The 27,179-nt window shown below is 40.4% G+C and overlaps 1 protein-coding gene across 1 annotated transcript; it reads right to left on the reverse strand.

Moving 5' to 3' along the window:
• Positions 1 to 676: 676 nt before the first annotated feature.
• Positions 677 to 27,179, reverse strand: LOC310829545 (vomeronasal type-2 receptor 26-like). Its single transcript, XM_083708138.1, has 9 exons — positions 27,120 to 27,179; positions 26,584 to 26,714; positions 18,235 to 19,086; positions 13,460 to 13,557; positions 7,286 to 7,577; positions 5,008 to 5,868; positions 3,353 to 3,580; positions 2,619 to 2,745; positions 677 to 1,744 (listed from the first exon to the last, which is right to left on the reverse strand). Exons 3-9 carry the CDS (start codon positions 19,060 to 19,062, stop codon positions 828 to 830), a joined length of 3,351 nt encoding a protein of 1,116 aa, XP_083564264.1. The 5' UTR covers positions 19,063 to 19,086; positions 26,584 to 26,714; positions 27,120 to 27,179; the 3' UTR covers positions 677 to 827.

The raw sequence follows: 27,179 nt of genomic DNA on the forward strand, positions 1-27,179 counted from the left end.
CAAAATGGATTTATTTCCATATATCTTGTACTGACTTAGTGTATTAAGAATTGCATGCCAAGGCCCTGTGACCCTGTCGCTCCCAAGACAGCAACTTATAATTTGTTTCAAATAGGCCGCAATTTTATTGATTACAGATGCAAATGGCTATAATCCTCCCCACCTGTCCTCAGATTGTGAACATGGAACATGTGAACACTGCCTGACTGTTGAAGGTCTAATAATTTAACATTTGGATAGCTTTCATTCTCCTGTACACACTTATTTCACAAATTATTTTGCAAAATGGTTGAATTTGAAAACACAGAAAATGAGTGAATCTTACTTTTATATATTTATTAAATATATATACCTTCATCAGACTACCACAGAGTGGTTTACAGTATAAAAATACACTTCTAACATCTGGTATTTTGGTAAGATCATATAAATATTATATTATAATTTGGTGTTCATCGCAGCCTTTTTCTTCCCAAACACTTAATCCCCTTAAGAGGGTAGTTTTTTGTTTATACTAGTGATGTGGCTGCAGGTGATGTGGTGGTCATTTGCCTCGTATGATTAGCTTTTCCTTTTTGGCATTTCCAACCTACCAAAAGGTTTGGTGGGCATAGTATGTAAGTGAATATAAGTTGATGTAATGTACTTTAGGAAGATTCTTGGATCACTTTTCCATTGGAATTTTTTAATTACAGGAAATTGATGGAATTTGAGTGAATATTTGTCTAGGTCACATTTTAGGAAAAAACCTCTTAGAAATATTCTGCAGTGTAGACACAAAGTATAAGAGGCACACAGACATAGCAGCTTCTGTGCTATATTTTAATCTATATTCTAATCATTCTGCCTTTCCTCTTCATTAGATGTTCCTTGTTGTTCAGCTCAGACCTCAACAGAATAATGTAACATTTTGGAAAAAAGATGCAGCCTAGCAATCCAGCGCTGGAGGCTAAGATAGCGAAGATCTCCACAGCAACCATGTATTTGCCCTTAGAGCTCATATAAGCTGGAACAAAGGATAACCACACACTGCAGAACACCAACATGCTGAAAGTGATGAACTTGGCTTCATTGAAACTATCAGGTAGTTTCCTAGCAAAGAAAGCCACAGTGAAGCTGGCAATTGCCAGGAAGCCCATGTAGCCCAGGACACTGTAAAATATAGTCACAGACCCTTCATTACATTGCAAGACAACTTCTTTAGTCACTGAGTGCATGTCCACACCTGGGAAGGGGGGAGAGGTTGCCAACCACACAGCACAGATAGCAGTTTGAATAACAGAGCAGAAAAGCACAATGGAGTTGGCTAGCCTCTTCCCTACCCATTTTCTCATCCTAGATCCAGGTTTGGTGGCTATGAAAGCCAGGACCACTGTGGTAGTTTTGGCCAACACACAAGAAACAGCCACGGAGAAGATGATGCTAAAAGCAGTTTGTCGGAGGAGACACATAATCTTCTGCGGTTTCCCAATGAATAGCAGTGCACAAAGGAAGCAGAGCAGGAGAGAGATTAGGAGAGTATAGGTGAGGTTCTGGTTGTTGGCTTTGACGATGGGAGTGTCATGGTGTTTTATAAATATTCCTAGCACCAGAGCAGTGGTGAAAGAAAAGGCTAGAGCAAAACAGGTTAAGCCAAGTCCTAAGAGTCCCCCATATGACAAATAGGTTACAGACTTAGGAATACATAAATCCTGATTTTTGCTTGGATACTTTTCATCAGCACATTTAATGCAGTCATTCATGTCTGAAACAGAAAAGCCAGATCTTTATTTTACAAATACACCATAACATTTCAACACGATGCATAAAAATGTTTCTTTCACGCAGTCAAAACTGTTTGTACAAATTCATATATGTTCAGTGCTGGTACTCTCAAATGTGGTTTAGAGCCTCAGTGATATTAAGCAGCATTGGTAGTACTAAAAAGAATGTTTTTTTTATGCAGATTGAGATTACAGTGCCAACCTAAATGTGGCAGAAGACCCATGATCATTAAAAGGGGAACTTTTGTTCATCCCCTGCAGAATCCAAGCACAGTTTAAAGAAAGACCGAAGTAGAAGCATGTTGCAGTACCATTCACAAAACATGAATGATAGCTGCTAAAGCAAAATACAACTGCGTATTTCTCCATTTATGGACTTTTCTTTTTAAAAACCAAACCAAACCAAACGAAACCAAACCAAACGAAACAAAACAACAAAACAAACAAAACAAAACAAAACAACAAAAAACAGACAATCTGTAGCCAATGAGCAACACTAATTTGAGAATCCTGATTTTGTGGTGTACCTCATTATTGAGGTACAATATTGAGGTACAACATTCAAACATCTTTGAATGGTGCTTTCTTTGGCGAGATATCAGCAGAGCAGCATTACTAATAATGCATTGCAATTTTAATTGAATTAATTTCTTTACAATCACCAGGTCCAAATGATACCACATGGACCAGATTCTCCCTAAGCAGCAGCTTCTTCTTAGATCCAGCTCACCAAACCATTTAACAAAACCTATCAATCAAAGAACAAAAAAGTAACCTTGAAGCAGTCACAGTTATAACCATACTCCTCTGAATGACACCCATTCTTTTGATAAACCTAAATAATATATTTCATACCCTCCTGGTTGGAAATCTCTCCTTCAGGGCAAGGGATGCAATCATAGCAGCAAGATGCCTCCGACTCCCTCCCTTTCTTCCTAAAACCAGGATGGCAACTCTCTGTACAGACAGAAAGAGGCTGTGCCTAATGAGAATATATAATTTGAAATTATTAACCATTTATTTATATCACATTATTTGTTTATTTTGTTGCTGTTCATTTTTTCATGCCAAAATGTATAACAAAAGTAATATTGATTAAGGTATAAATGTAAACATAAGCATAAATTACCCCTGTCTGCCCATGAACAGTATTTCAGAATTCAAATTATAGTTATTTAAAACACAATGTATTTTACAAATAGGATTAAGAACCTTCTCTTTAACATAATATTCAATATACTCCAATGCATCACATTATTTTTTCCTTTACAAGTTCATTGTTTTCTATAAAATAATAATAATAATAATAATAATAATAATAATAATAATAATAATAATAATAATAATAATAATAACTCTGTTATTTTTATCCACATTCACTTCTTGGATATTTGACAGATTTTGGAAAACTGATTGGGTGATACCCAATTTGCTTAAATTTATTGTGTAGTACAGAAGGCTAGTTTCTAACATAAGTGTTAAAAGCGAGATGACAGTTGTTCACAGAAATTTGCTTTGCACTTCCATACAGAGAGGCAGTACTATTCAAAAATGGGAGATGTCCAAAGCTGCCAACAGTCAGATCCTACCTGGTTAAACCACTTGTGCCATGTGATGGCATCTTCATTTATGGTCAGGACTCGGTCTGAAGGTCTGTCAGGATCCACAGTCCCAATTTTCACTCTGTGAAAGGTTTGATTTGAGGAAACTATCCAATTGATAACATCAAATTCTGCTAATAATTCCAAATTATGGTCAAAAGAAATCCTGTTCCTAGCACTGTTGTTAAATGAGACACTTCTCAAAAATTGATGGAGCTAGATTGCAAAGGAAAAGGCAATAATTTTAGAAAGTCTAGAGATGGATTTTGCAAATTATGGTCTAATTGAGGAATCACTATTTGAATCCACAAAATTACATGAATGTAGGCTGTTCATGCTGTAAGTTTAGAGACCACAAAGAGGAAAGACAGTCTGAAGATGGTTCAGAAATTTCAGCTAGTGCAGAAATCAGTGGCCAGGTTGCTCAGTGGAGCAAGACGGTTTGAGCATATGCCCTGATTGCACTGGCTGCCAATTAGTTTCCAGGTCCAATTCAAAGTCTGTTTAATTGTTCAGGATCGCAATACCTCAACAATCGCTTCTCTCCATAGGTAAAAAGGTAAAGGTAAAGGACCCTTGAATGGTTAAGTCCAATCAAAGGCAACTATGGGGTGGTGGCATTCATCTCGTTTTTAGGCCAAGGGAGCCAGTGTTTGTCCACAGGCAGCTTTCCAGGTCATGTGGCCAGCATGACTATGTTGCTTCTGGAGAACCAGAGCAGAGCATGGAAACGCCGTTTACCTTCCCGCTGGAGCGGTACCTATTTATCTACTTGCACTTTTTGGGGTGCTTGCGAACTGCTAGGTTGGCAGGAGCTAGGACAGAGGCAATGGGAGCTCACTCCATGACGAGGATTGGAACTATCAATCTTCTGATTGGCAAGCTCAAGAGGCTCAGCAGCTTAGACCACAGCACCACCTGCATCCCATATGAACCCTGAGATTATCATCTGAGGCCCTTCTTTGTGTTCCTCCTCCACGAGAGGTCCAGAAGATGGCAACATGAGAATAGGCCTTTGCTGCAGTGCTTCCCTGTTTGTGGAATGCTCTTGCCAGGGAGGTTTGGCTGGTGCTTTCATTATCTACCTTTAGGTGCCAGGCAAAAACATTCCTCTGCAACCAGAACTTTGGCTGATTGACACCCGATGCCTTTTTAAATGTTTTGTGTGGGGATATATTTTGTGTTTTTTTATATTGTAATTTTATGTCATGAACTGTCTACAGGTACAGGAAAGTATACAAATTTAATAAATAATAAATTATAATAATTTGATAGCACCATCACCAACTATCTGAGAAAGTAACGTTATGCCATAAATTTTTACAGCTTTTTCTTGCGGCTACAGAAAGGTTACTCCTAGCCTAGTTACAGAATGTCATTTGGATTGCCATGCTCTGCAGCAAAGTTGCTATTCCATTTGCGGCTCCAAAAAACTTCCCAAGTATTCGTGCTTCATAAATTGCACATGTTTATCAACGCCCTATATTTTTACTTTTCTATAGCTTTAATATGATTTTGAGAGAAAGAGTGATGATACTGTGAGCACAGAAAGAATATGAGGAATAGGTTTCTACACTGTTTGGGGGCCTTTTGTAAGTTCTAAGATACCATGCAAGGTTATATTATGATGTTCATGCCCCTACCTGCCACATCTGGAGATTCTGAAGCTTCAAAACCTTTCCATCCACTATTGCACGGTGTTTCACTCTAGACAAGGCTATGGCATGCAAAGCATGGGCCACAGCATAGACAGCATTGTAGATGTTGTAACTGTGACCAGTCATGCTCACTTCAAAAAACGTTCCAGGAAGGTTCTGCAGTTTCTCATCACCAGTACAAATGTATCCATCTACCCTCTCCAAAACAGTATTTGGGAATACACAGCCAAAAGCCTGCTGCCAGAAGTCTCTGATAAAACTGTTTCCTTTTGTCCTGGAAGGACTGATGCTCTCAACAAATGGCTTGAACGCTGGTAGGTCAGTGGTGTGAATTGTGAAAGACAGAGCACCAAAGATTATATCTGTATCCCAATTCTTTTGAAAGGCCAATGAAGTGAGCTCCATCTGGGCTGTCAGTATCCACACTTTCCCTCTTGATATATTTGTCTCATGTCCCTCTTTTGACAGATATGGAAACCATCTCAGATACATCATAGCATTAGATTCTCCATAAAACACTATTACATTGGCTTTGCTGTTCATGGCTTTAGCGTGTATTTTTGACCCGTGTTCTAACTTAGCATCAAATTCAGTGAAAGAAATTGAAAAGGGGAGCACTTCTATGAAGGCAAAACAAATACCATTCTGGGAGAACAGTGAAACTGCTATTTGCAGAAATCTCTCTCCATTGTCTGTGTCCATAACAATGACCCCAATCCATATCCAACCGAAATGCAGTAATAAAGAGAGTATCCCTGAATACTGAAGGGTTTCCTTAGGGGTCATTTGGAAGAAAGAAAGTCCTGGGGCTTTATCATTCATCACTGGAGCAGAACCATACACGAGCTGAACAGAGACAAAGATTTAAGAAGGAGAGATAAGTATAGCAATTTATAAGCTGTAGTTTCATGTGTAAAGGTAAAGGTAAAGGGACCCCTGACCGTTAGGTCCAGTCGTGACCGACTCTGGGGTTGTGGTGATCATCTCGCTTTATTGGCTGAGGGAGCCGGTGTACAGCTTCCGGGACATGGAGCGAGCATGACGAAGCTTCTTCTGGCAAACCAGAGCAGCACACGGAAATGCTGTTTACCTTCCCACCAGAGTGGTACCTATTTATCTACTTGCACTTTGATGTGCTTTAGAATTGCTAGGTTGGTAGGAGCTGGGACCGAACAACGGGAGCTCACGCCGTCGCAGGGATTCAAACCACCGACCTTCTGATTAGCAAGCCCTAGGCTCTGTGGTTTAGACCACAGTGCCACCCACGTCAATTAATTCTGTGGTCTGGAAACTCAGGCCTAGGCACCAAAAGTAGCTTTCTAGGCCTCTTTATCTGTGTCTCAGAACTCTCCCCAGGCCACACCTGCCACTGGCCCTGCTTCTTACCGTGAGTGTTTTTGCCTAGCTAGAGTGAGTCCTTAATCTATGATAATGCCTCTTTGTCTCAAAACTAGCCTACACTACAAAGTTAAACTTTACATTCATTAACCCACTGACAATTCTTTCCCAGCCCACCACCACCACCATGTGGCCCTCAGAATGTTGCCTACAAGAAGATAAGGCCCTTTGGCTGAAAAAGGTTCTCCAACCCTGACATTAAGACACAAAGTGTACGTCAACCTCATAAAGTCAGTGGTTATTATCCCATGCTAAACATACAGGGTTGACCAAGAGACAATAGCATCTAAGCAAAGTCCTTTTATGCTTGGGGAAGGAACTTACTGTATTTCCTCAGAACTCCTGCTCTTTCACAAGCAAAAGTTATATCTTTTCACAAAGATATAAATATGTATGTGTACATTGGTGGTCCAACCCAGTGTTTACTGCAATGTATTATGGTGTATAATGCCTACAAACAGGAGACCTTGCACAATTGTATCCACATACGTCTCAGTGCCGAAACAATTGTCCCATTTTATGAAAAATTGCTTTCTGGATTCTGTTGACTGTTCCAGGCAGCCAAAGACATTGGGCTTGAACCCCAAAATTCCCCCAACACTTGGGTAGTGGACCTCCCTTCTTGCTCTGTCCCTGATGTGCTTCCTTTGCACTTTGAAATCTTTTCTATTCCACAAAACATTCAAAAGCATGAAAAGCAATGTTTTTGGTTCTATGATGAATTCTAATTCTAATTATTACTTATGTACATCCATAAAAAATCCAAGCATTAACCATTATATACATATCTGGAATGAATGAATGAATGAATGAATTTAATTCTGCACTATTCCCACATACAAATGAGCATGTGTGCCTTACCTACCTGTGGAATCTTATAGATATCGAGGATATTTGCAATTGCAACAGAGATTTTGGAGTCTAGTCCTCCAATCACTGCAGTCAGCTTATTCTGGACGTCACATTTGTAGTTCGGAACAAATCTCTCCAATGTAGATAAAAGTAGCATTGTAGAATAGTAGGTCTGCTTTGCCTTGAAATAGCTGTCATAGATGTTGAAGCCTAAGGTGATATTGGGCAGGATCAGAGGGTCTTCATTTATCTCATTCACTGCAAATTCCAGGGCCAGAATGTGTTGGTAATTCTTTGGCACTGCACTAGAATGAAAGTTGCATTCTGTATCAAACTATTCCACATCTAAATAATAATAATAATAATAATAAACCCCCTATATTCTGCATCTTCCTCAGCATTATTATTATTTTGCTACCGTTTTGTGGCGGTTGGCAGATGGATGGCAGCTAACAGATTGAGGTTGAATCCTAACAAGACAGAAGTACTGTTCTTGAAGGACAGGGAGAGGGTGGGTGTGGGGGACTCCCTGATCCTGAACGGGGGAACCGTGCCCCTGAAGGACCAGGTGCATAGCCTAGGAGTCATTTTGGACTCACAGCTGTACACTGAGGTGCAGGTCAATTCTGTGTCTAGGGCAGCTGTCTATTATTATGTTTTATCATGTTTTTATAAATACTATAAGCTGCTCAGAGTGGCCGGGAAAACCCAGCCAAATGGGCAGGGTATCATGAAGAAGAAGAAGAAGAAGAAGAAGAAGAAGAAGAAGAAGAAGAAGAAGAAGAATTACTAACCCTCAAATCAACAGACTAAATGCAGTGAGGATTGTACATAAGAGCTTTTCAGCTGACAGATAAAAGTTGCAGAGGCCCATGGAAAACACAGCAAAACCTAAATCCCCTTTCTCCTGTGAGATTGCTATCACCATCTCTACCAGTCAGGAGTTTTCATAAGTTATTTCCACTGTGTTAGAACCATTTTTTCGGGGTTGGGCAGAATAAATAACACAACCATGGGGAGGAGAAATAAAGTCCACCATATCTACTTCTCTTGCTGGTGCACATTCACCTTTCCAAGCTAGGATTGCACAACTAATGCACTATTTTTCTTAAGATGTTATTTTAAGTCAGTCCTTGTCCTCAATAACACATACACACTTCTACAAACATATACACATATGTCATCATTTTTTTGGGTCGGTGGGGGGATCTTGTGAATGGAATAACAGAGTGCTATGAGGATGCTGTACTTCCGCTAATGGGAGATTAGCAACAGACCACAGACTGAGATTTAGATAAAAAGAGGGCCTCTATATTTTATTACAAAATATGAGGATGTTAATTAATATGTACAACAGGTACAAATGGATATGAGAAAGTGATCTCTGTATATATATAAACTGTTGGATCAACAGTTCAATTACAGGTACGGGAAAGAGACAGAAAGATTCCTGATTCCAAATAAGGGTGGTACTAGGGATCTGTCCTAGACAGCATCTTGAGAAGTAGAGACATCACCTTGCCAACAAAGGTTCGTATAGTTAAAGCTATGGTTTTCCCAGTAGTGATGTATGGAAGTGAGAGCTGGACCATAAAGAAGGCTGATCGCCGAAGAATTGATGCTTTTGAATTATGGTCTGGATGAGACTCTTGAGAGTCCCATGGACTGCAAGAAGATCAAACCTCTCCATACTGAAGGAAATCAACCCTGAGTGCTCACTGGAAGGACAGATTGTGAAGCTGAGGTTCCAGTACTTTGGCCGCCTCATGAGAAGAGAAGACTCCCTGGAGAAGACCCTGATGTTGGGAAAGATGGAGGGCACAAGGAGAAGGGGACGACAGAGGACGAGATGGTTGGATAGTGTCTTCGAAGCTACAAACATGAGTCTGACCAAACTGCGGGAGGCAGTGGAGGACAGAGGTGCTTGGCGTGCTCTGGTCCATGGGGTCCCGAAGAGTCGGACACGACTAAATGACTAAACAACAACAACAAGGGATCTGTCAGTTTCCAGAATCAGGAGTCCTGACTACAATGGAACAAACTCAAAACAAGTCAGTGTTTCAATAACACAAGGGGTAGGACAGAGAGCCAAGAGAAGACAAAATACACAGAGATTAAAACAAATAAAGAATAAGTGTTTACAAGAAATCTTCAAGCAATGGTGGTGGAGGCTCTTCAGTGAAAGCTATTGAACTGTCGAAAAAGCTACCATGAGTTGCAATGCCGCCAATGATGAGGTCTCCTGACTGATGGTACATGTGTTGTGGGTAACGTGGACCACAAACCCTACATTTCACAGCATGAGATGTCCATAACTTGTGAGGAAGCAGTGCCAGCAGGAAGACCACTAAAACCACCATCCTCACTGCAAGGCTAATTTTAATTTTTTTACACAGAATTTCTGCTATATTCTTTTACAACACTATATATAGTGTCTTGATGACTAACAGCCTTCTTTACTTCTTTACTTCTTATTCACTTCTTGGAGTGAATAACAGAAACTATTAGCGATCACACTGGAGGACTGTTTCTGCTCCCAGTCCCTTTCCCCTGCCTAACCCTAACCCTAACCCTGCCCCACATGGTGCTGGGTATATTTATAACAGTCTTGGTTGCCTTTGCTTAACAGTGTTTGCTGTAAATCTTGTTTGTGGCTCATGAATCCCACAGGGAGCTGGACAAGAAGAATGAATTACTAGGCATTTGATAGTAATTAAAGAGGGAGGTAGTCACTGGTTCCAGTCTTGGGGTTCCTAACGGAATTGTTAAATAAATTATGTTTGCCACATCTGAAAATGTGTTTGGAATGGTATACAACAGAAAAAAAACCACACCAGAAATAATGCTGTGCTCTGGAGATAGACAAAATAAATTTCTTTCATGATAGAAGTAGCCTTCTTGCTGCTTCAGTTGAGCAGCTCTTTTATTGATATTTAACTTTACTAAGTGAGAGCTGGACCATAAAGAAGGCTGATCGCCGAAGAATTGATGCTTTTGAATTATGGTGCTGGAGGAGACTCTTGAGAGTCCCATGGACTGCAAGAAGATCAAACCTCTCCATTCTGAAGGAAATCAGCCCTGAGTGCTCACTGGAAGGACAGATTGTGAAGCTGAGGCTCCAATACTTTGGCCACCTCATGAGAAGAGAAGACTCCCTGGAGAAGACCCTGATGTTGGGAAAGATGGAGGGCACAAGGAGAAGGGGGCGACAGAGGATGAGATGGTTGGATAGTGTTTTCGAGGTTACCAGCATGAGTTTGAACAAACTGCGGGAGGCAGTGGAGGACAGAGGTGCCTGGCGTTCTCTGGTCCATGGGGTCACGAAGAGTCGGACACGACTAAACGACTAAACAACAACAAACTTTACTAAGCTACTCCTTATACTGTATAGAATACTATGGCATTTAGGTATTAGAAAAATAGCAAGATATCAGACAAATGCCTCCCAACCACCAACAGCCAGGCTTTTACTTAAGGTTTTAGTAATGCCTCCTGTTAAACAATTTTTGAAAACATGAAAAAGAAGAATTAAAAGCATCTGCAATACAGTGGACGCTTGGGTTGCGAATGTGATCCATGCGGGAGGCACATTTGCAACCCACAGCATTCGCAACCCACAGCGCTGCCTCTGCGCATGCAAGGGTCACGATTCGGCACTTCTGCACATGCACAAAGTGCAATTTAGCACTTCTGTGCATGCATGAGCTCCGAAACCTGGAAGTAACCCGTTCTAGTACTTCCAGGTTTGGCACAGTGCGCAACCCAAAATGACGCAACCTGAAGCATTTGTAACCCAAGGTATGACCGTACAGGAAATCAAAAAGGGTCTCGAGAAATCAACCTTCAGAGGAAGAAGCCTGCAGGAAAGACTCTCCTCCCTGGAAGAGAGGGGAGTGGTTGTGGGCGGGAACCCGAGCACCGCCCCTAGCAGGGGGTGTTAGCCCCCTGCCTCCACCTCTCCTGGCTGGCGCCCATGCCCCTCGGCAGGCACCCAACCAGGTGCCTCCGAGGGGGCGTGCTCAGCAGCCTTTTGCTGCAGCGCCTGCCTCTCCCCGGCCTCATTCTTTGCCGTCGTCTCGTCGCGAGTCACCCACCCTCCACTCCCTTTGAGTTAGGGCTTAGGTCATTGGCCTTGCTATGGACCTTAGGTTGGTCGCCCTGGTTGTCCAGGGGGGCCTGGTAGGAGTTTTTCCATTTGGCATTAGGCTTTTTGGTTTTTTCGCCTACCTCGTAGCAATCGTCACAACTTTTGTGGTATTGGTGGGTAGGTTAGGCATTGGAATAATGTGTTGTGGTGTGTCGAAGGGCTAGGTGTGGCCATCGCCTATGCCTTCAATTTTTGGGTATTCTGTTAAAGGAATCTGGCGGTCGTGTATTCTGTCCAATGCCTGCTTGGAGGGAGGCCATGGCACGACCCTCGGTGACATCAGGGGTGAGCCTATAGTTGGATTAGCATCAACAGGCTCTACCTACTGGTGAATAAACCCACTTGTTTTAGAGATCCAATGCCTGCCAATACCTTTTCACTGCTGTAATCAATAAAGTTGTGGCCTTTCCTTGCCCATTAACCTTATATCACGTGTCCTTGTGTATTCATTTCACATTGCGGGGGTCGGGTCCTCAAACCACAAAGAACCCTTCAGAAAACCCTTTGTTGTAGAGAATGAACTGAACGCTGCTTAAAAATACATATGTTAGCAAAAATAACAAAAAAAATTAGGGGATTCTCCCCATGGGTATATTAGTAAAAACTGCATACAAAATGATGTTTATTAGTATAAATATTCAAAGTAAGTTTTTTATGAGAAGACTACCAAGTGCAGTCACCACAACAGCTACTCACTTTGGGTTTTCATAAAGCAAACAGTCTAATTTGTCTGTGACTAAAGGATATCAAGTGCCAGAACAATTTGGCCACAATAAGGAAATTTTGCCCATAGTATGACTATTTTCCACCTTCCCATTAAACTCTCTGGCACACTATCTGCATAACCTAGCAATTGTAAAACATAGATGCGCTTTTACTCTCACAAGATTGAATGTATTGCCCTCAGCTGTACTTGAGAGACAATTCCAACAGTTTCCACACGAAAAATGCTTATGTCCCTGTGAAGATGGCAGTTACTGAATCAGTGACACATATCTTTCTGGCTTGCACTCTTTAAAAAGACTTGAGGAATGAGGTTATCACCCCTCTTGATTGTCCATTGCGGGTTGCCCAGCCACTGCCACACTATCCTTTCTCTTGGCAGAATAAGATGAGCAGATGACAGAAAAGGTTGCAAGGTTTTTAGCTGGGGCAATTAGAATAAGATCCGCTACTTGACTATTGATTCAGAACCCTAAAATGTATTTTATATAATCAATTTTTTATTTGTATTTCTATTTTTTTGTATATCGTATTGTTGTTTTATTGTTATGGCTGATGGCTGACACAAATAAAAATTCATTCATTCAAGTTGTTTTATTGTTGCTTTATTGCTATGGCTGATGGCTGATCAAAATAAAGATTCATTCATTCAAGTTAAAATATATGGTGGCGGGGGCCGGGGCGGGGGGAAATCGGTTTCTATAAATTTTGTAGAACAGTGGTGGGATGAAAAGGAACTTATATCCCACATTTACACATTGCAGTCTACTGCTTCGTTTTCTAAATATTGCATTTAGAAAGAATGACATGGGTTATATATATATGAATGGCTGTTCTTCAAAAAATTGGAAGGTTAAACAACTGAAAATGACAGATTTGTCCATCTATGGTGATCACAGAATTCCAAACTCTATATAAGGGCTTCTGAATTTCAAGAAGAGCTGCTGAAAGCTCAATGGACACCACTTTCCCCTTCATCAGAATCTTCACAATTTTCTCCTTATTAGATGTTCCCTGTTGTTCAGCTCAGGCCTCAACACAATAAGATAGCATTTTGGAAGATAGATGCAACCCAGAAGACCACCACTGGAGGCTAAGATAGCGAAGATCTCCACAGCAACCATGTATTTGCCCTTAGAGCTTATATAAGCTGGAATAAAGGATAGCCACACACTGCAGAAGACCAACATGCTGAAAGTGATGAACTTGGCTTCATTGAAACTATCAGGTAGTTTCCTGGCAAAGAAAGCCACAGTGAAGCTGGCAATTGCCAGGAAGCCCATGTAGCCCAGGACACTGTAAAACATGGTTACAGACCCTGCATTACATTCCAGGACAACTTCTTCAGTCACAGATTGCATGTCCACATCTGGGAAGGGGGGAGAAATTGCCAACCATGTGGTAGAGATTCCTGCCTGCATAAGGGAACAAAAAAGAACAATAGAGTTGCTCAGACTTTTCCTCACCCACTTTCTCATTCTGGAACCTGGTTTGGTGGCCATGAAAGCCAATACCACTGTGACAGTTTTGGCCAGCACACAAGAAACAGCCATTGAGAAGATGATGCCAAAAACAGCTTGTTGGAGGAGACACGTCAGCTTCTGAGGCTGACCAATGAATAGCAATGCACAAAGGAAGCAGAGCAGGAGGGAGACGAGGAGAGTGTAGGTGAGGTGCCTGTTGTTGGCAACAACGATGGGAGTGCCATGGTGCTTCATAAATGTCCCCAGCACCAGAGCTGTGATCAAAGAAAGGGAAAGAGCAATGCAACCTAAACTGAGCCCCAAAGGTTCTTCATAAGACAAGAAGGTTACAATCTTGGGAATGCATGTATCCTGATTCTTACTTGGGTACTTCTCATCTGTGCATTTAATGCAGTCATTCATATCTGAAACAGAAAGAAACAAGACCTTTTCACACCTTACTCTGCTCACATATAGAGGGCAAAACTGCTGAAAAGGGGTTTTGTTGTGGTCAGTTTAGTCCTGCATGACCCAACCATCACCACTACTGTACTGATCATACCATCTGCAGCAGGGAGCTTTCTATAAGTGTGGAGACTCTCTGCATAATTTTGAAGGCATGTCCAGCCTTCCCACATGACTAGTGGGTGAAGAACTCATGAACTCATAAACATACCATGGACTATAAATTATACAAACAGATGATTTCTTTTGAACTAGTAAAATTTGTTTATGTAAATTATAGAATAAATTCTTTGATAAAATTTTGAAATATTATTTAGAACGTGTTAGATGTAAAGCAGCAAGGTGAGGTCACAATTCCCTGCATCAACAGTAGCATCAAAGCAGTGTTCAAAGGAAGACCCAAGTGACGTCACAATGTATTCTCTTTTTTCCATTTTAAAACTGTGAAACCATCTCTTTCCCTCTCCAATATGATCATATTGTCTGCAGCAAGGACCTTTCTGTAGATGTTGGGGCTCCCTGCATGAGCTTAAACCCAGAACTGGTCTTTACATATGAGTAATATGAGGAGGGACGCAGGTGGCGCTGTGGGTTAAAGCCTCAGCGCCTAGGACTTGCCGATCGAAAGGTCGGTGGTTCGAATCCCTGCGGCGGGGTGCGCTCCCGCTGCTCGGTCCCAGCGCCTGCCAACCTAGCAGTTCGAAAGCACCTCCGGGTGCAAGTAGATAAATAGGGACCGCTTACCAGCGGGAAGGTAAACGGCGTTTCCGTGTGCGGCTCTGGCTCGCCAGAGCAGCGATGTCACGCTGGCCACGTGACCCGGAAGTGTCTCCGGACAGCGCTGGCCCCTGGCCTCTTGAGTGAGATGGGCGCACAACCCCAGAGTCTGTCAAGACTGGCCCGTACGGGCAGGGGTACCTTTACCTTTACCTTACCTTAATATGAGGAGAGGTCTATGGCCATGAACTTGTGAGCTCATCACTGAAAACATCAATAACAATAATAATTTCTTTCTTTTCTTTTCACTTTTGTCCCATCTAAGGACTGTTTTCACATCCACAGCATAATTTTAAAGCATACAGTCCCCCAAAAAACCTTGGGTCATGGCATATGAAGCCTAATCTATCATCTATGTATCTATCATCTATGTATCTATCATCTAAACTATCTATCATCTATCAATCCATCATCTATATATCTCTATCTATCATCTCTATCTATCTATCATCTATCTACATATATCTTACCTTCTTGGTCTGAAATCTTCCCTTCTGGACAAGGTATGCAATCATAGCAGCAAAATTGCCCTCCCTCCTTCACTTTCTTGCTTGAACCAGGGTGGCAACTCTCACAACATACAGAAAGTGGCTGTGCCTTATCCATAGAGGAGGAGGAGGAGGAGGAGGAGGAGGAGGAGGAAGAAGAAGAAGAAGAAGAAGAAGAAGAAGAAGAAGAAGAAGAAGAAACAGCTTCAAATGCTTGCACTTCTGGGGGCTTCCCACCTGTCTATACACTGTGAACTACAGAAGAGACTATGTAGCCATGTATGAATGAAGTCAACGTTTCTGGCATTTGTTAAAAGAATGAAGACAGTACTCCATTATCTATCTATATATTAAAACTTTGTTGCCCAAAGTTGACTTGCTGATTATAAGGCATTCTTCATTTTAAGTCCTAGAAGGTCTTCTGCACCAGAGGTATCCAAAGTGCCACTCTCCAAAAGTTGTTGGGGGACAGCTCCTATCTTCTCTAACCTCTGGCCAAGTTGAATGGGGCTGATGCAACACACAACTTGTAAAATTATTATTTTTAATCCTTAGAAAAATCTACCCCCCAAATGCTCCCAAAACTCTGCCATACTCTGCCAAACTATGCCCCAAACCCACAAATGTCTGTCAAACCTCCTTTCTTAAAATCTAACTCTCCTCAAAAGTTAAAATCCTGGGATTTTAATACATTCTGAGTGTCATTTTTGCCCTTTTGCACCATTTCCAGGTTTGAATCAAATTATTATTATTATTTTTGTGGCAGCACACATCAACACAGTTGTGTGTGACTCAAACATGCATAATGGGGAATTGCCAGTACTTATTTTCCCCTAAAGAGACAACTTTATGGGGATAATATAGAGCACCCTGGTCCTATTCTTTTGAGCACATGGCAGGAAAGAAGGTTTCACATTTTTCTCAGTGATGCAACATACACACTTGCTTATGACTAGTGCATTTCGGTTTATCTACAGGGTGAGTCCTTTAAAAGAGGCCCCGTGGATACAGAGTACCCATGTTCCACGGGGCCTCTTTTAAAAGACTCATCCCTGTTGCAAGCTCCTTTCAGTGCAGTGTTATTTACCTGAAATGAGATACAAGCATGGTAATACTGAATGTGATGATATCCATTCCCATCTTAAGTTCAACTAGACATTGTCAAGAAATAAATGGAGCAAAAACATATGAGTGATGATCAAAGTGTCATGTGGTTCTGGCCCATAGGAAGGGTTTCAAATGTGTTTCTTTTCCTCTAATCCAAGCAATAAATATATAAATATTTATATACATATAAATAATGTATATATGTATGTATGTATGTATGTATGTATATAAATAAATAAATAAATAAATAAATAAATAAATAAATACATTAGTTTCCCTCCATCAATATCTCAGTTACTGAAAGAAACAGCAGAATATCAAGGACAGAATGTTTTGTAACTCCAAGAATTCATCAATTCATACAATGTTGCACTTTGATTCAAGAACATTCTTACTTGCGTTCACCATGACATTTACTTTACACACCCATGCAGAGAATCAGGGCTCATTCAACAATGGGACATTCCCAAAACTGCCCCCCAAAATGGATCATACTTGGTTAAACCAGTTGTTCCAGGTTATGGCATCTTCATTGATGGTGAAGGCTTTGTCTGGAACAGCCTCTGGATCCACACTCCCCACTTGCACCCTGTGAAAGGTTTGGTTTGAGGAAACAATCCAGTTGATAAAATCAAATCCAGCTAGTAACTGCCCATTATGATCAAAGGCAATTTTGTCACCAGCACTGTTGTTAAATGAAACACGTATCAAGAAATGATGGAGCTAGATGGAAAAGGAAAGAGTTTGGGATTTTCAGACGAAGGTCTAACGGCAGCAGACTAAAGGTTTCCTGAACAGTTTTGAATAGGGGGTGATTGATGACATAAGGATTTGATTTCTCAGCATGTTAACTAAAGAGAATGCACTGGGAAGAAGAACCAAGAAAGATTTTAAAGTGGTTGGCTGAAACGGTAGGTCCAAAGGCAGGAAGAGGAATGGGAACTAAAGAAAGGGTGGCTGCCATCCCAGCTACAGATTGGTATTTACAATCCACGGGTCTCAAGGAAGGGTTCTGATTTGACTTATAACCCACAGCTGACATCAACAGTCGGCTGCTAATAACTCAGATATGTCGACATGCAATCAGAGAAGCTAACTAAAAAACCCCCCACCATACTATACAGCAGGAATAGCTAACCATTTTCAGTCTCATGGGCAACTTTACTAGGGCCGCAAGCCAGTGGTGAGTGAGACTAAGGACAAAGCGTGCAGGGTGAGAGTCAAAAGTGGGCAGGGTAACTTTGTACATTAGGCAACATGCCAGCCATGCAAAAGTCTTTTTACATTCAACTAATACATGGGTAGGCAAACTAAGGCCCGGGGGCCGGATCCGGCCCAATCGCCTTCTCAATCCAGCCCACGGAAGGTCTGGGATTCAGCATGTTTTTACATGAGTCAAATGTGTGCTTTTATTTAAAATGCATCTCTGGGTCATAGGAATCTGTTCATTCCCCCCGAAAAAGTATAGTCCAGCCCCCTACAAGGTCTGAGGGACAGTGGACTGCCCCCCTGCTGAAAAAGTTTGCTGACCCCTGAACTAATACATTAAAAGACTGAAGGAAAGTATGGGGTAGGGGCAGTATGGGGAGTGGCTGGAGGACAGAGTTTCAACAAGGGAAGGGGTGAAAAGAGGGGTGAAAAGAGAGGAGTTTCTTGAGTGTTTGGAGATGAGGGAGAAAGTAAATGTGTGCACAGGAAGAGTTTGGGAGATAAATTACTATACTGGGTAGGCCCTATTTCAATATCTAAAATATTATACATTGCCATAGGAGCATATTCAGGAGGACAGTACCTGCCACATCTGTTGTTTCTGAGGCTTCAGACGTCCCTCCTGTGCTATTTTGCTGTATTTGACTCTGTATGAGGTCATGGCATGTAAAGCATGGGCCACAGCATGGACAGCATTGTAGATGTTGTAGCTGTGGCCAGTTATGCTTGTTTCAAAAAATGGTGCCGGAAGACTGTCAATATTCTCTTCCCCTGTGCAAATATTCCCATCTACCTCAGTGTTTGGGAATACACAGGCAAAGGCCTGCTGCCAGAAGTCCCTGATAAAACCATCACCTTCTGTGCTAGAAGGATTTTTGCTCTCAATGTATGGTTTGAATTCTGGTAGTTCACTGCTGTGAATTGTGAAGGCGAGAGAACCATGGATTATTTCTGTGTCCCAGTCTCTTTGATAGAGAAATGATGTGAGTTCCATCTGGGCTGTCATAATCCACACTTTACCACTTAGTAAATTCGTTGCATTTTCCTGTTCTGATAAATATGGGAGCCATCTTAAATGTACCATGGAGTTACACTCTCCATAGAACACTACTACATTGGCTTTACTATCCATGAGTTTGTCACGTATTTTTGCTCCCCATGTTAGGAGGTCATTAAATTCAGTGAGTGCAATTTTCATAGGAACTCTTTCAATGGAGGCAAAACATATACCATTCTGGGAAAACAGTGGAACTGCAATTTGCAGAAACCTTTCTCCATTATCATTATCCATTGCAGCGATTCCAATCCATGTCCACCTGAAATGCAGTAATAAAGAAAGAATCCCTGTGCACTGAAGGGTTTCCTCAGGGGTCATTTTGTAGAAGGAAGCTCCTGTGGTTTTATCTTCCATCTCTGGAGCAGAGCCATAGAGAAGCTAAGGGGAAATTTGAGAAGGGTGACACTAGTAGTCACGTTTAAACAGTGTATTGAAGAGCTCAGATTACAAAATGCATTAAGATACACTGTTTGCAACAGACATGGGAATGTTATTACAATATGTTAAAGTTGGTGTGATTCATTTTTATGCTAAGGTTGTCAAGTTGGTTTATATCAGGGGGTACAAACATCAGTGGGGACTGTTTCTCTCCAGACTTCCTCTCTGTCACAGATATTTGACCTTAGCAGTCAGAGGCAAAAGATTTTCAAGAAAGATTAGATGTGTATGGGTGTAACGATGTACACTTTAAAATCAACCAAATTTCAGTTTGGGTCATATCTAGAGCTTCCTTCATTGTTTGATGATGTGTGGTGTAAACTCAGAAGAGAGGATATTCAAATGGCTTCTCACATTACGTTTTGAATTAGAAGATCAGTAAAGAAATACTTCTTCCAGGTATACTAGATCTCCTATAACACAAGGTATTGCAGTCATGCTTGTGCTCTTCTGTGTGTGAGAGAGGTCCATGGTCTGATCTAGCAAGACTCTCCTTATGTATCTTTATTTTATTTTATTTATCTTACACACAGGTTACATAATGGGTCATGCGCATAAAGCCAAAAATGTGCATAGTTAAAACACATTGGGGTCTGTGGCAGGTGGCAGTGCCAAAGTCATTTTCCCCAGAACCCTATCCCCTTCCTACTCCCTTTTTAATTGTGTGTGTGTCTATTGTCCAAGTGCCTAAAGGTGATTGAGCTAAAGTCAGACATACATTGCGATTTACTTGTACAATGAACGTCTTTATTAAGTACGATGGCTATATAAGTCTTAAAGCCCACCTTCCTACTCTTTCAGTGTTTTATACCCATAGATTAAGAATGTTAAGGGCTTCAAACACTGAATGGGATATTCATATTGACATTGCAAAGAGACTCTGCTTTTTAATCACGTAGCTTTACACTTATGCATTAACTAAATTATGCACCAATTAAAGCATTTGATTCATTTTCTATATTATACTATTTTCTATATTTTCTAAAAGAATAATAGTAAATTTAAAATGGAGAAGGTGTGATAATCCTTCATAAGCCATGTTGAAATCAGCTTAAAACCATTGATTTCAGTTACTTTACTCTGACTATGACTAGCATTGGATATAACCCAGGAAATATGTTATAGTTACAATGACCTAAGCCACAAATAAAATAAACATGTATGTGCATCCATGTGTATGCATGCATGCACACACACACACACGCACACGCACGCGCGCGCACACACACACACACACACACACAAAACATGTTTGATTGTACTGATATTTTAATCTGAACTTTTTAAATACGTTTTATATGAGACCCCTGAGTATAGGGCAGTATATAAATTCAATAAAGAAGAAGAAGAAGAAGAAGAAGAAGAAGAAGAAGAAGAAGAAGAAGAAGAAGAAGAAGAAGAAGAACGGGTCTTTACCATTATTTTAATTGTGTTAGGATACCATTGGCCTTATGGAATAAGCTCCCATTCATAAAAGGGAGATAAATGGATAAAATTATTTGAACATCAATAAACACATAAATGTTACTTTTTTGTAGACATGCTATAATGCTTATGTATCTCACCCATCGTATTATTTGAAATTCAAGGATCTGAGGGGCATTTAAAAGGATTAAATCCCATTGTCTGCACATCCATATAGGCACATAATCCCTACCTGTGGAACCTTATATATATGCAGGATATCTGCCACAAGACCAGAAATTCGGTAGTCCAGTCCCCCGATCACTGCTGTTAGATTACTTTGGATGCCACATATGTAGTTGGGAACAAACCTCTCTGGTGTGGACATAAGTAGCACTGTGGCATGGTAGGTCTTCTTAGAATTGAAATAGCTGTCATAGATGTGGAAGCCCAAAGTGACATTGGGTAGTATCTGTGGGTTTTCATTTATCTCCTTTACTGCATACGCCAAGGCCAAGATGTGCTGGTAATTCTTTGTCACTACACTATAAAAATAGTTGCATTCTGCATCAAAAATTAAAGCTAATTCCACTGTGTCCTGCACCTTCTTCATTATATTATTCACCATAGAACTTCTGTTCCAGGCAGCTAGTAGTTAAAGATTAGCAATGGAGACCTTTTATACCTATCCACCTGAACAAGGATCCATGAGAGGGAACTTATAGGTTCTGCCTCCAGAGGGGATGGTTTTATCTAGGACAATGTTATATATGAGGCTATGCCACAGATTGACATAGCGTTTGAAGTTCCATTTGCATCCCCCCCTTCATTACCAAGAGCAAGCTCAGAGTGGGAATGATATAATAACGATATTAAAATAAAATAAATCAAATAAAAGCAATTTAACAATCAACAGGACATTGTTTTATGTTCTGGTGATTTATTCTTACTGCAGCTGCTAACAGTCCAAATTGATGGGTGTGCTTTTGGTGCCTATGCAAAATGAACCAGGCACAGACTAAGGCATATGCTGTATCTATCTGGAGAAATTAAGCTCATCTGTTTTCCAGTGTCACTTGAAGAATGAAGGTTCTTCAACTCAGAGAGCTGACAAGTATCCTTCAAATGGCTACAAGGCTGAACTCAGCACAGACACAGCCAAACATTTTCAGAGCTCAGCTTAAGAACACAATTGACTGGTATTTAGGGAATGTATGCTAATATGAGTGAGAATATAAATTTGAGTTTACTAATAGGAGCCAGGAACATTCAAATATTAATACACACATACATGTATTCCAAATTCTCATTTTACATTATATGTCTCTATCACCTACTTTCTTACGAAGACATTTTTGGGGAAACAGAATTATACCAGAAAAGGAAATGTAATATAGCCAGCAAAAGAGGATATGTTTTAAGACCAGGAATTAGGAATATATGAAGGTGGTTGTGAAACTTGTGGTTAGAATGATTCCCATAATGTTAAAATGCATGTCCTATGTATGGCCAATATTATACAAAGAAACAAATGTTGCAAGAATTCAGAGCCTTAAGAGAAACCACAGATGACCTCTGAGCAACACAGAATCAGTAGAAGAAATAACTGAAATGAGGAGAAAGAAAATGTAGAAGTGAAATAAAATATAAAGGCTTAAATACATTTCACCCTGACTTTCTCATGTGCAGAAAATAAGTGTTTATTTCCTTCTACTTTCACTCATGATCATGATCTGTTTTAGTTGTTTTTAAGAATGTGTTTTTGGATTATTGTGACCTGCCCTGGGAACTTATGGGGAAGGGTGGATAAGAAATCATCATCATCATCATCATCGCCCATTGTTTTCAGAATAAACTGTTAGACTTTGTCTTGCCAGGTACAAAACACAAGGATAAAAATATAAGCAAATTTTCCCGTCCTTACACAAAGCTATCAAGCAATCCTGGTGGGGGATCTTCAGTGAAAGATAATAAATCATTCACAAAACCACCATAAGTTGCAATGCCACCAATGATAAAGTCTCCTGGCTGATGGTACATGTGTTGTGGATAATGTGGACCACGAACCTTACATTTCACAGTATGAGCTTTACATAGCATCTGAGAAAAGAATACTATGAACAAGACCACTAAAACAACCATCTTCTTCAGTAGAAGGGCAAGTTCCCCCTCTACATGCTGATTTTCTAAACTCAGAGTGTCTATGCTTAGAGATTCTTCTAATGGTAGTTTGTTCACAGATCTAAATCTTGAGTCATGTAATGCAAAAGTATCAGAGAATAAACCTTTAGATCCTGGCCTTATTCCAGTTCCTACTCTTATCTCTAAATAGTACCAGGCATATTTATAACATTCTTCTTAATCATTGAAGTTTATTTTACTCGTGGCCACTCAAACTCCACCAGAGATTAATATTGCAATGCTTCCGATAACTGAAGAAGAAGGAAATCAAACCTTCAGATATGAGGATTCCCTATGGAATGCTGAAGAAAACATGTTTTTCACAGCTGAACAAAAGTTTTCACTCATGATTAGCTTGGAAGAAATTGATGATTATGTTTGGAATGAATAACAAAGAAGGGGGACACCGGAAATATTAGGCTGCAATCTGGAACAATAAAACAAATTATAGAAGCTTGATGACAATGCAGGCCTCCTTGAAAAAACAACATTGAGTGTTGTAGTCTGTGCAAAGAGACATGAACTCATTCCCCACCCACTGCTTGTACATCACCACATATCACAGCAATTACTTGCTTATGTCTCCCTGTCCCCTCCTGTCCCTACAAAGAAGGGAAGGGAGCAAACCACCTCTTTTGAAATTATTGGAAAGGGAGGGTAAAATCCCCTCTCCCAGTTGAGCACACTTTGACATATATCACAGTGCTGATGTTGGGGGGGGGGGTGAGAGAGGCAAACAGGGACTGACTGCACATATCTTCCTCTAGGTATTGCATTATTTGCTAGCACTAAAGCAGCCTAATATGTCCACATGGAATCCCAGTCCCATTCAGTTCTCTGATATAGGTTTTATTGCCTAATATTCTTGCTGTGCTTCTGCAATACTAATGTGCTCATAGGTTTTTTTGTCTTGCAGGGTTCCCAATAAACCCTACTACCTGTAACTATATTTATATGAAAATGCTCAATAGCATGCACATGTTGCACCATAAACTAATGTGAAACAATTAAAAGCACAGGATTGTCTATCAAAAACAGTTCTGTGCCTTATGCTTCTACTTGGTGTGAATTGTATTATGTGACATTTCTCTCTCCCACCACTGGCTCCCACTTGCACTCCTGAATGGTCTGCAATGCTATTCCCTTCTAGTTGCCAAGAGTATACTTACATGGGAGCTGAGGTTGGTTCCTGTTCAAAAGCAGAATTGCAGTAATTGCAGTGCCTAAACAGCTGCACAGGGGACCAACAAAAAGGGTGCTGATGTCACGAAGTCACTGAGACCTGCAGGCAGATCCAGAACTTGCTAGCGACAAGTGCTGAGCCTGCCTGTAGGGAAATATTGATTCAATTTTCCAAGTCAAGTTTTCAGCAAGGGGGAGTTGTATAAAAAAAACTTTATGTGGGAAAAACATTTACAAATATATTGCAGATCAAACACACATGTCCAGCTTTCAAATCATCATAAAAGACAGGGGTATTCAAATTCTTCCATGTTTTTACTTAATGAACTGTTTCTGGCTGTTCAGCTCAGGCTTCAACACACTAACATTACATTTGGGGGAGGAAAGACATATACTTCTGGCAATTCCTGCAGCCAAACTGGTGCCAAATATATTGCTTTCCTTTCCTTTGTATTAACTCTGCAAGGCCAAGAGGGGGTCTTATCATCTGGACAGCCCAGGACTTCCACATTAACTGCTCAAGATTGATTTTTCTATTATTATAACCATTTAAGCATGCCACATACAATACCATAAACTACCAAGGCTGTGTACAACATAATAATAACCACCATGTCATCACTATAATATCTGAGTAACAACAAAAACAAAAACAAATACTTGGACAAACAAAGATAAGTCCAGATTGCAAATTATAGTTTAGGAAAGAGATTTATTAAATTCTTCAATGTTTAACCCTTATGAGTTGTTCTCTGTTGTTCAACTCAGGTTTAAACACAATAATGTAACATTTGTGGGAAAAGATGCAGCCCAGAAGGCCAGCACAGGAAGCTAAGATAGAGAAGATCTCCACAATAACCATGTATTTCCCCTTTGTGCTGAGGTAAGTTGGCACAAAGGATAGCCACACACTACAGAAGACCAACATGCTGAAAGTGATGAACTTGGCTTCATTAAAACTATCAGGTAGTTTCCTGGCAAAGAAAGCCACTGTGAAGCTGGCAATTGCCAGGAAGACCATATAGCCCAGGACAATGTAAAACATGGTCACAGACCCTTCATTACATTTCAGTACAATTTCTTCAACCATTGAGTGCATGTCTACATCTTGGAATGGGGGAGAGGTCACCAGCCACACAGTACAAATGCCAGTTTGAATGAGGGAAAAGGAAAGAACAATGCAGGTGGCCAGCTTTTTCCCCACCCACCTCCTCATTCTTGATCCTGGCTTGGTTGCCATGAAAGCTAGAAATACGGTGATGGTTTTTGCCAATACACAAGAAACAGCCACTGAGAAGATGATGCCAAAAACAGCTTGTTGGAGGAGACATGTCAACTTCTGAGGCTGGCCAATGAACAACAATGCGGAAAGGAAGCAGAGCAGGAGGGAGATGAGGAGGGTGTAGGTGAGGTCCCTGTTGTTGGCAACGACGATGGGAGTGCCATGGTGCTTCATAAATGTCCCCAGCACCAGAGCTGTGATCAAAGAAAAGGAAAGAGCAATGCAGCCTAAACTGAGCCCCAAAGGTTCTTCATATGACAAGAAGGTTACAATCTTGGGAATGCATGTATCCTGATTCTTACTTGGGTACTTCTCATCTGTGCATTTAATACAGTCATTCATATCTGAAACAGGAAAAGACATAAGCCTTCTTTCTGCATTACCTGAGTGTTGAGGTCTAATGTAAAAATATATATATGCAGGGCTGTACATATAATCACAGCTGCAAAGTAACACTGATATTTGATACCACTATGTTGATCATAGCATGATTTAGAATTCATGTGTGAAATAGAACCTCACACCAGTAATATGTGAAAAGGGCTATGGTATTGATTTTACATGAAACCTTAATAATATGCCTAAATGTTTCCTTTCACAGTTGTATAAGTTGACCACTACATCTGTGATTTTCCTATTCATACCAGTAGGTGTTCCTCTTATGTTTATCCCAACTTTCCAGTCCGTTAAGTTACTTATGGTAAACCAGTACCAACAGGGCATGTGCACAAATAGTTGTGTTGGTTTTTTGTTTTTGTTTTTTAAAAAATCCCCCAGAATTGAACAATACCAGAAACCTGCACAAGAATACCACATTAAATAAGATATTTAACTGTAGTTTGTTTCTGGAGATTTCTGGTTTTTCACAAATATGGGAGCTCATAGGCAATATATTCAGAAAAGAATTTTTAAATTTTTAAATTATCAGCTTACATTTTTAATTTTAACATGCTATGTAATAGACTGTAGAGGATTTTTTTTGTGTGGTTTGCCTGTGCAGTTTTCTGGTTCTGTGTAAATCTGAGGGACCAACAAAAAAAAAAATACACCACTAGTTCCATTCAGAAGCACACCAGAAATAGTTTTGAGCATGACTAGAAACCAAATGAAAGCACTAATGAATAATGGGTGTGGAAAGAGGAGTAACAGAAAGTGACAACATATCCACTCATCACCAAACCATGAAAACAAATAGTCTGTGACCGAAGTAAAGCAGTTTGGAGCCTGATTTTCCTGACCGTATTGGATCAATCCCATATAAATTAAACCACAATTTACAAGGGGAAAACATCAAGCTTGGAGTAACCTCATTGGAAAAATGTGTCCCTACACAAATCAAATTGGAATACTGAGAACAGAAAACACCCAGTAGCATCAGGTATACTTACTTACCCTCTTTGTCTGATATTTTCCCTTCTGGACATGGGATGCAATTGTAGCAGCAAAATGGTTTCCCTTCTTTCACTTTCTTGCTAGAACCAGGATGGCAGCTCTCACTGCATGTAGAAAGTGGCTGGGCCTAATCCATAAATAAGAAAGCAAAATAATGAGCTTGGAATCTTTAAATTTCATGGGCTTTTCCACTTCTTTTTGCAATGTTAAGGAATTTCAAGCACATATGCACCGCACCTTACATGCAAATTAAAATACAAATTCCATTCCATCATAGACACCCAAAAGGAAGTCTTTAAAGACCTCCTGGTAGCTTGGTATGATAAGCTTAGGAATGAGGCTAACAGCAACACTGGAAACAGATGCAAAATTAACACGATTGTTTGTTAAAGAACTAGGTTGTACTTTGAGAGAATACTGACACTAATCCTTAGTCTGGGCTCTTATATGTTTGATGACAGTGTTGAAAAGATACAGTTATTGACACTATTCTCTAAAACACTTCCACCCTAAATCTCCAATTGGATCCTACCTGGTTAAACCAGTAATGCCATGTTATGGCCTCTTCATTGATAGTGAATGCTTCATCTGG

Source organism: Podarcis gaigeae, assembly GCF_964106915.1.
Source record: "Podarcis gaigeae genome assembly, chromosome: 13".
NCBI classification, from domain to species: domain Eukaryota; kingdom Metazoa; phylum Chordata; class Lepidosauria; order Squamata; family Lacertidae; genus Podarcis; species Podarcis gaigeae.

Coding starts and splice junctions, on each gene's coding strand:
- LOC310829545 (XM_083708138.1), bottom strand. CDS start 19,062: ATGGAAGATAAAACCACAGGAGCTTCCTTCTACAAAATGACCCCTGAG. Junction 5,869..7,285: donor ATATCTATAAGATTCCACAG/GTAGGTAAGGCA, acceptor GTCTCTGTTCAG/CTCGTGTATGGTTCTGCTCC. Junction 3,581..5,007: donor AGAATCTCCAGATGTGGCAG/GTAGGGGCATGA, acceptor TTTGCAATCTAG/CTCCATCAATTTTTGAGAAG.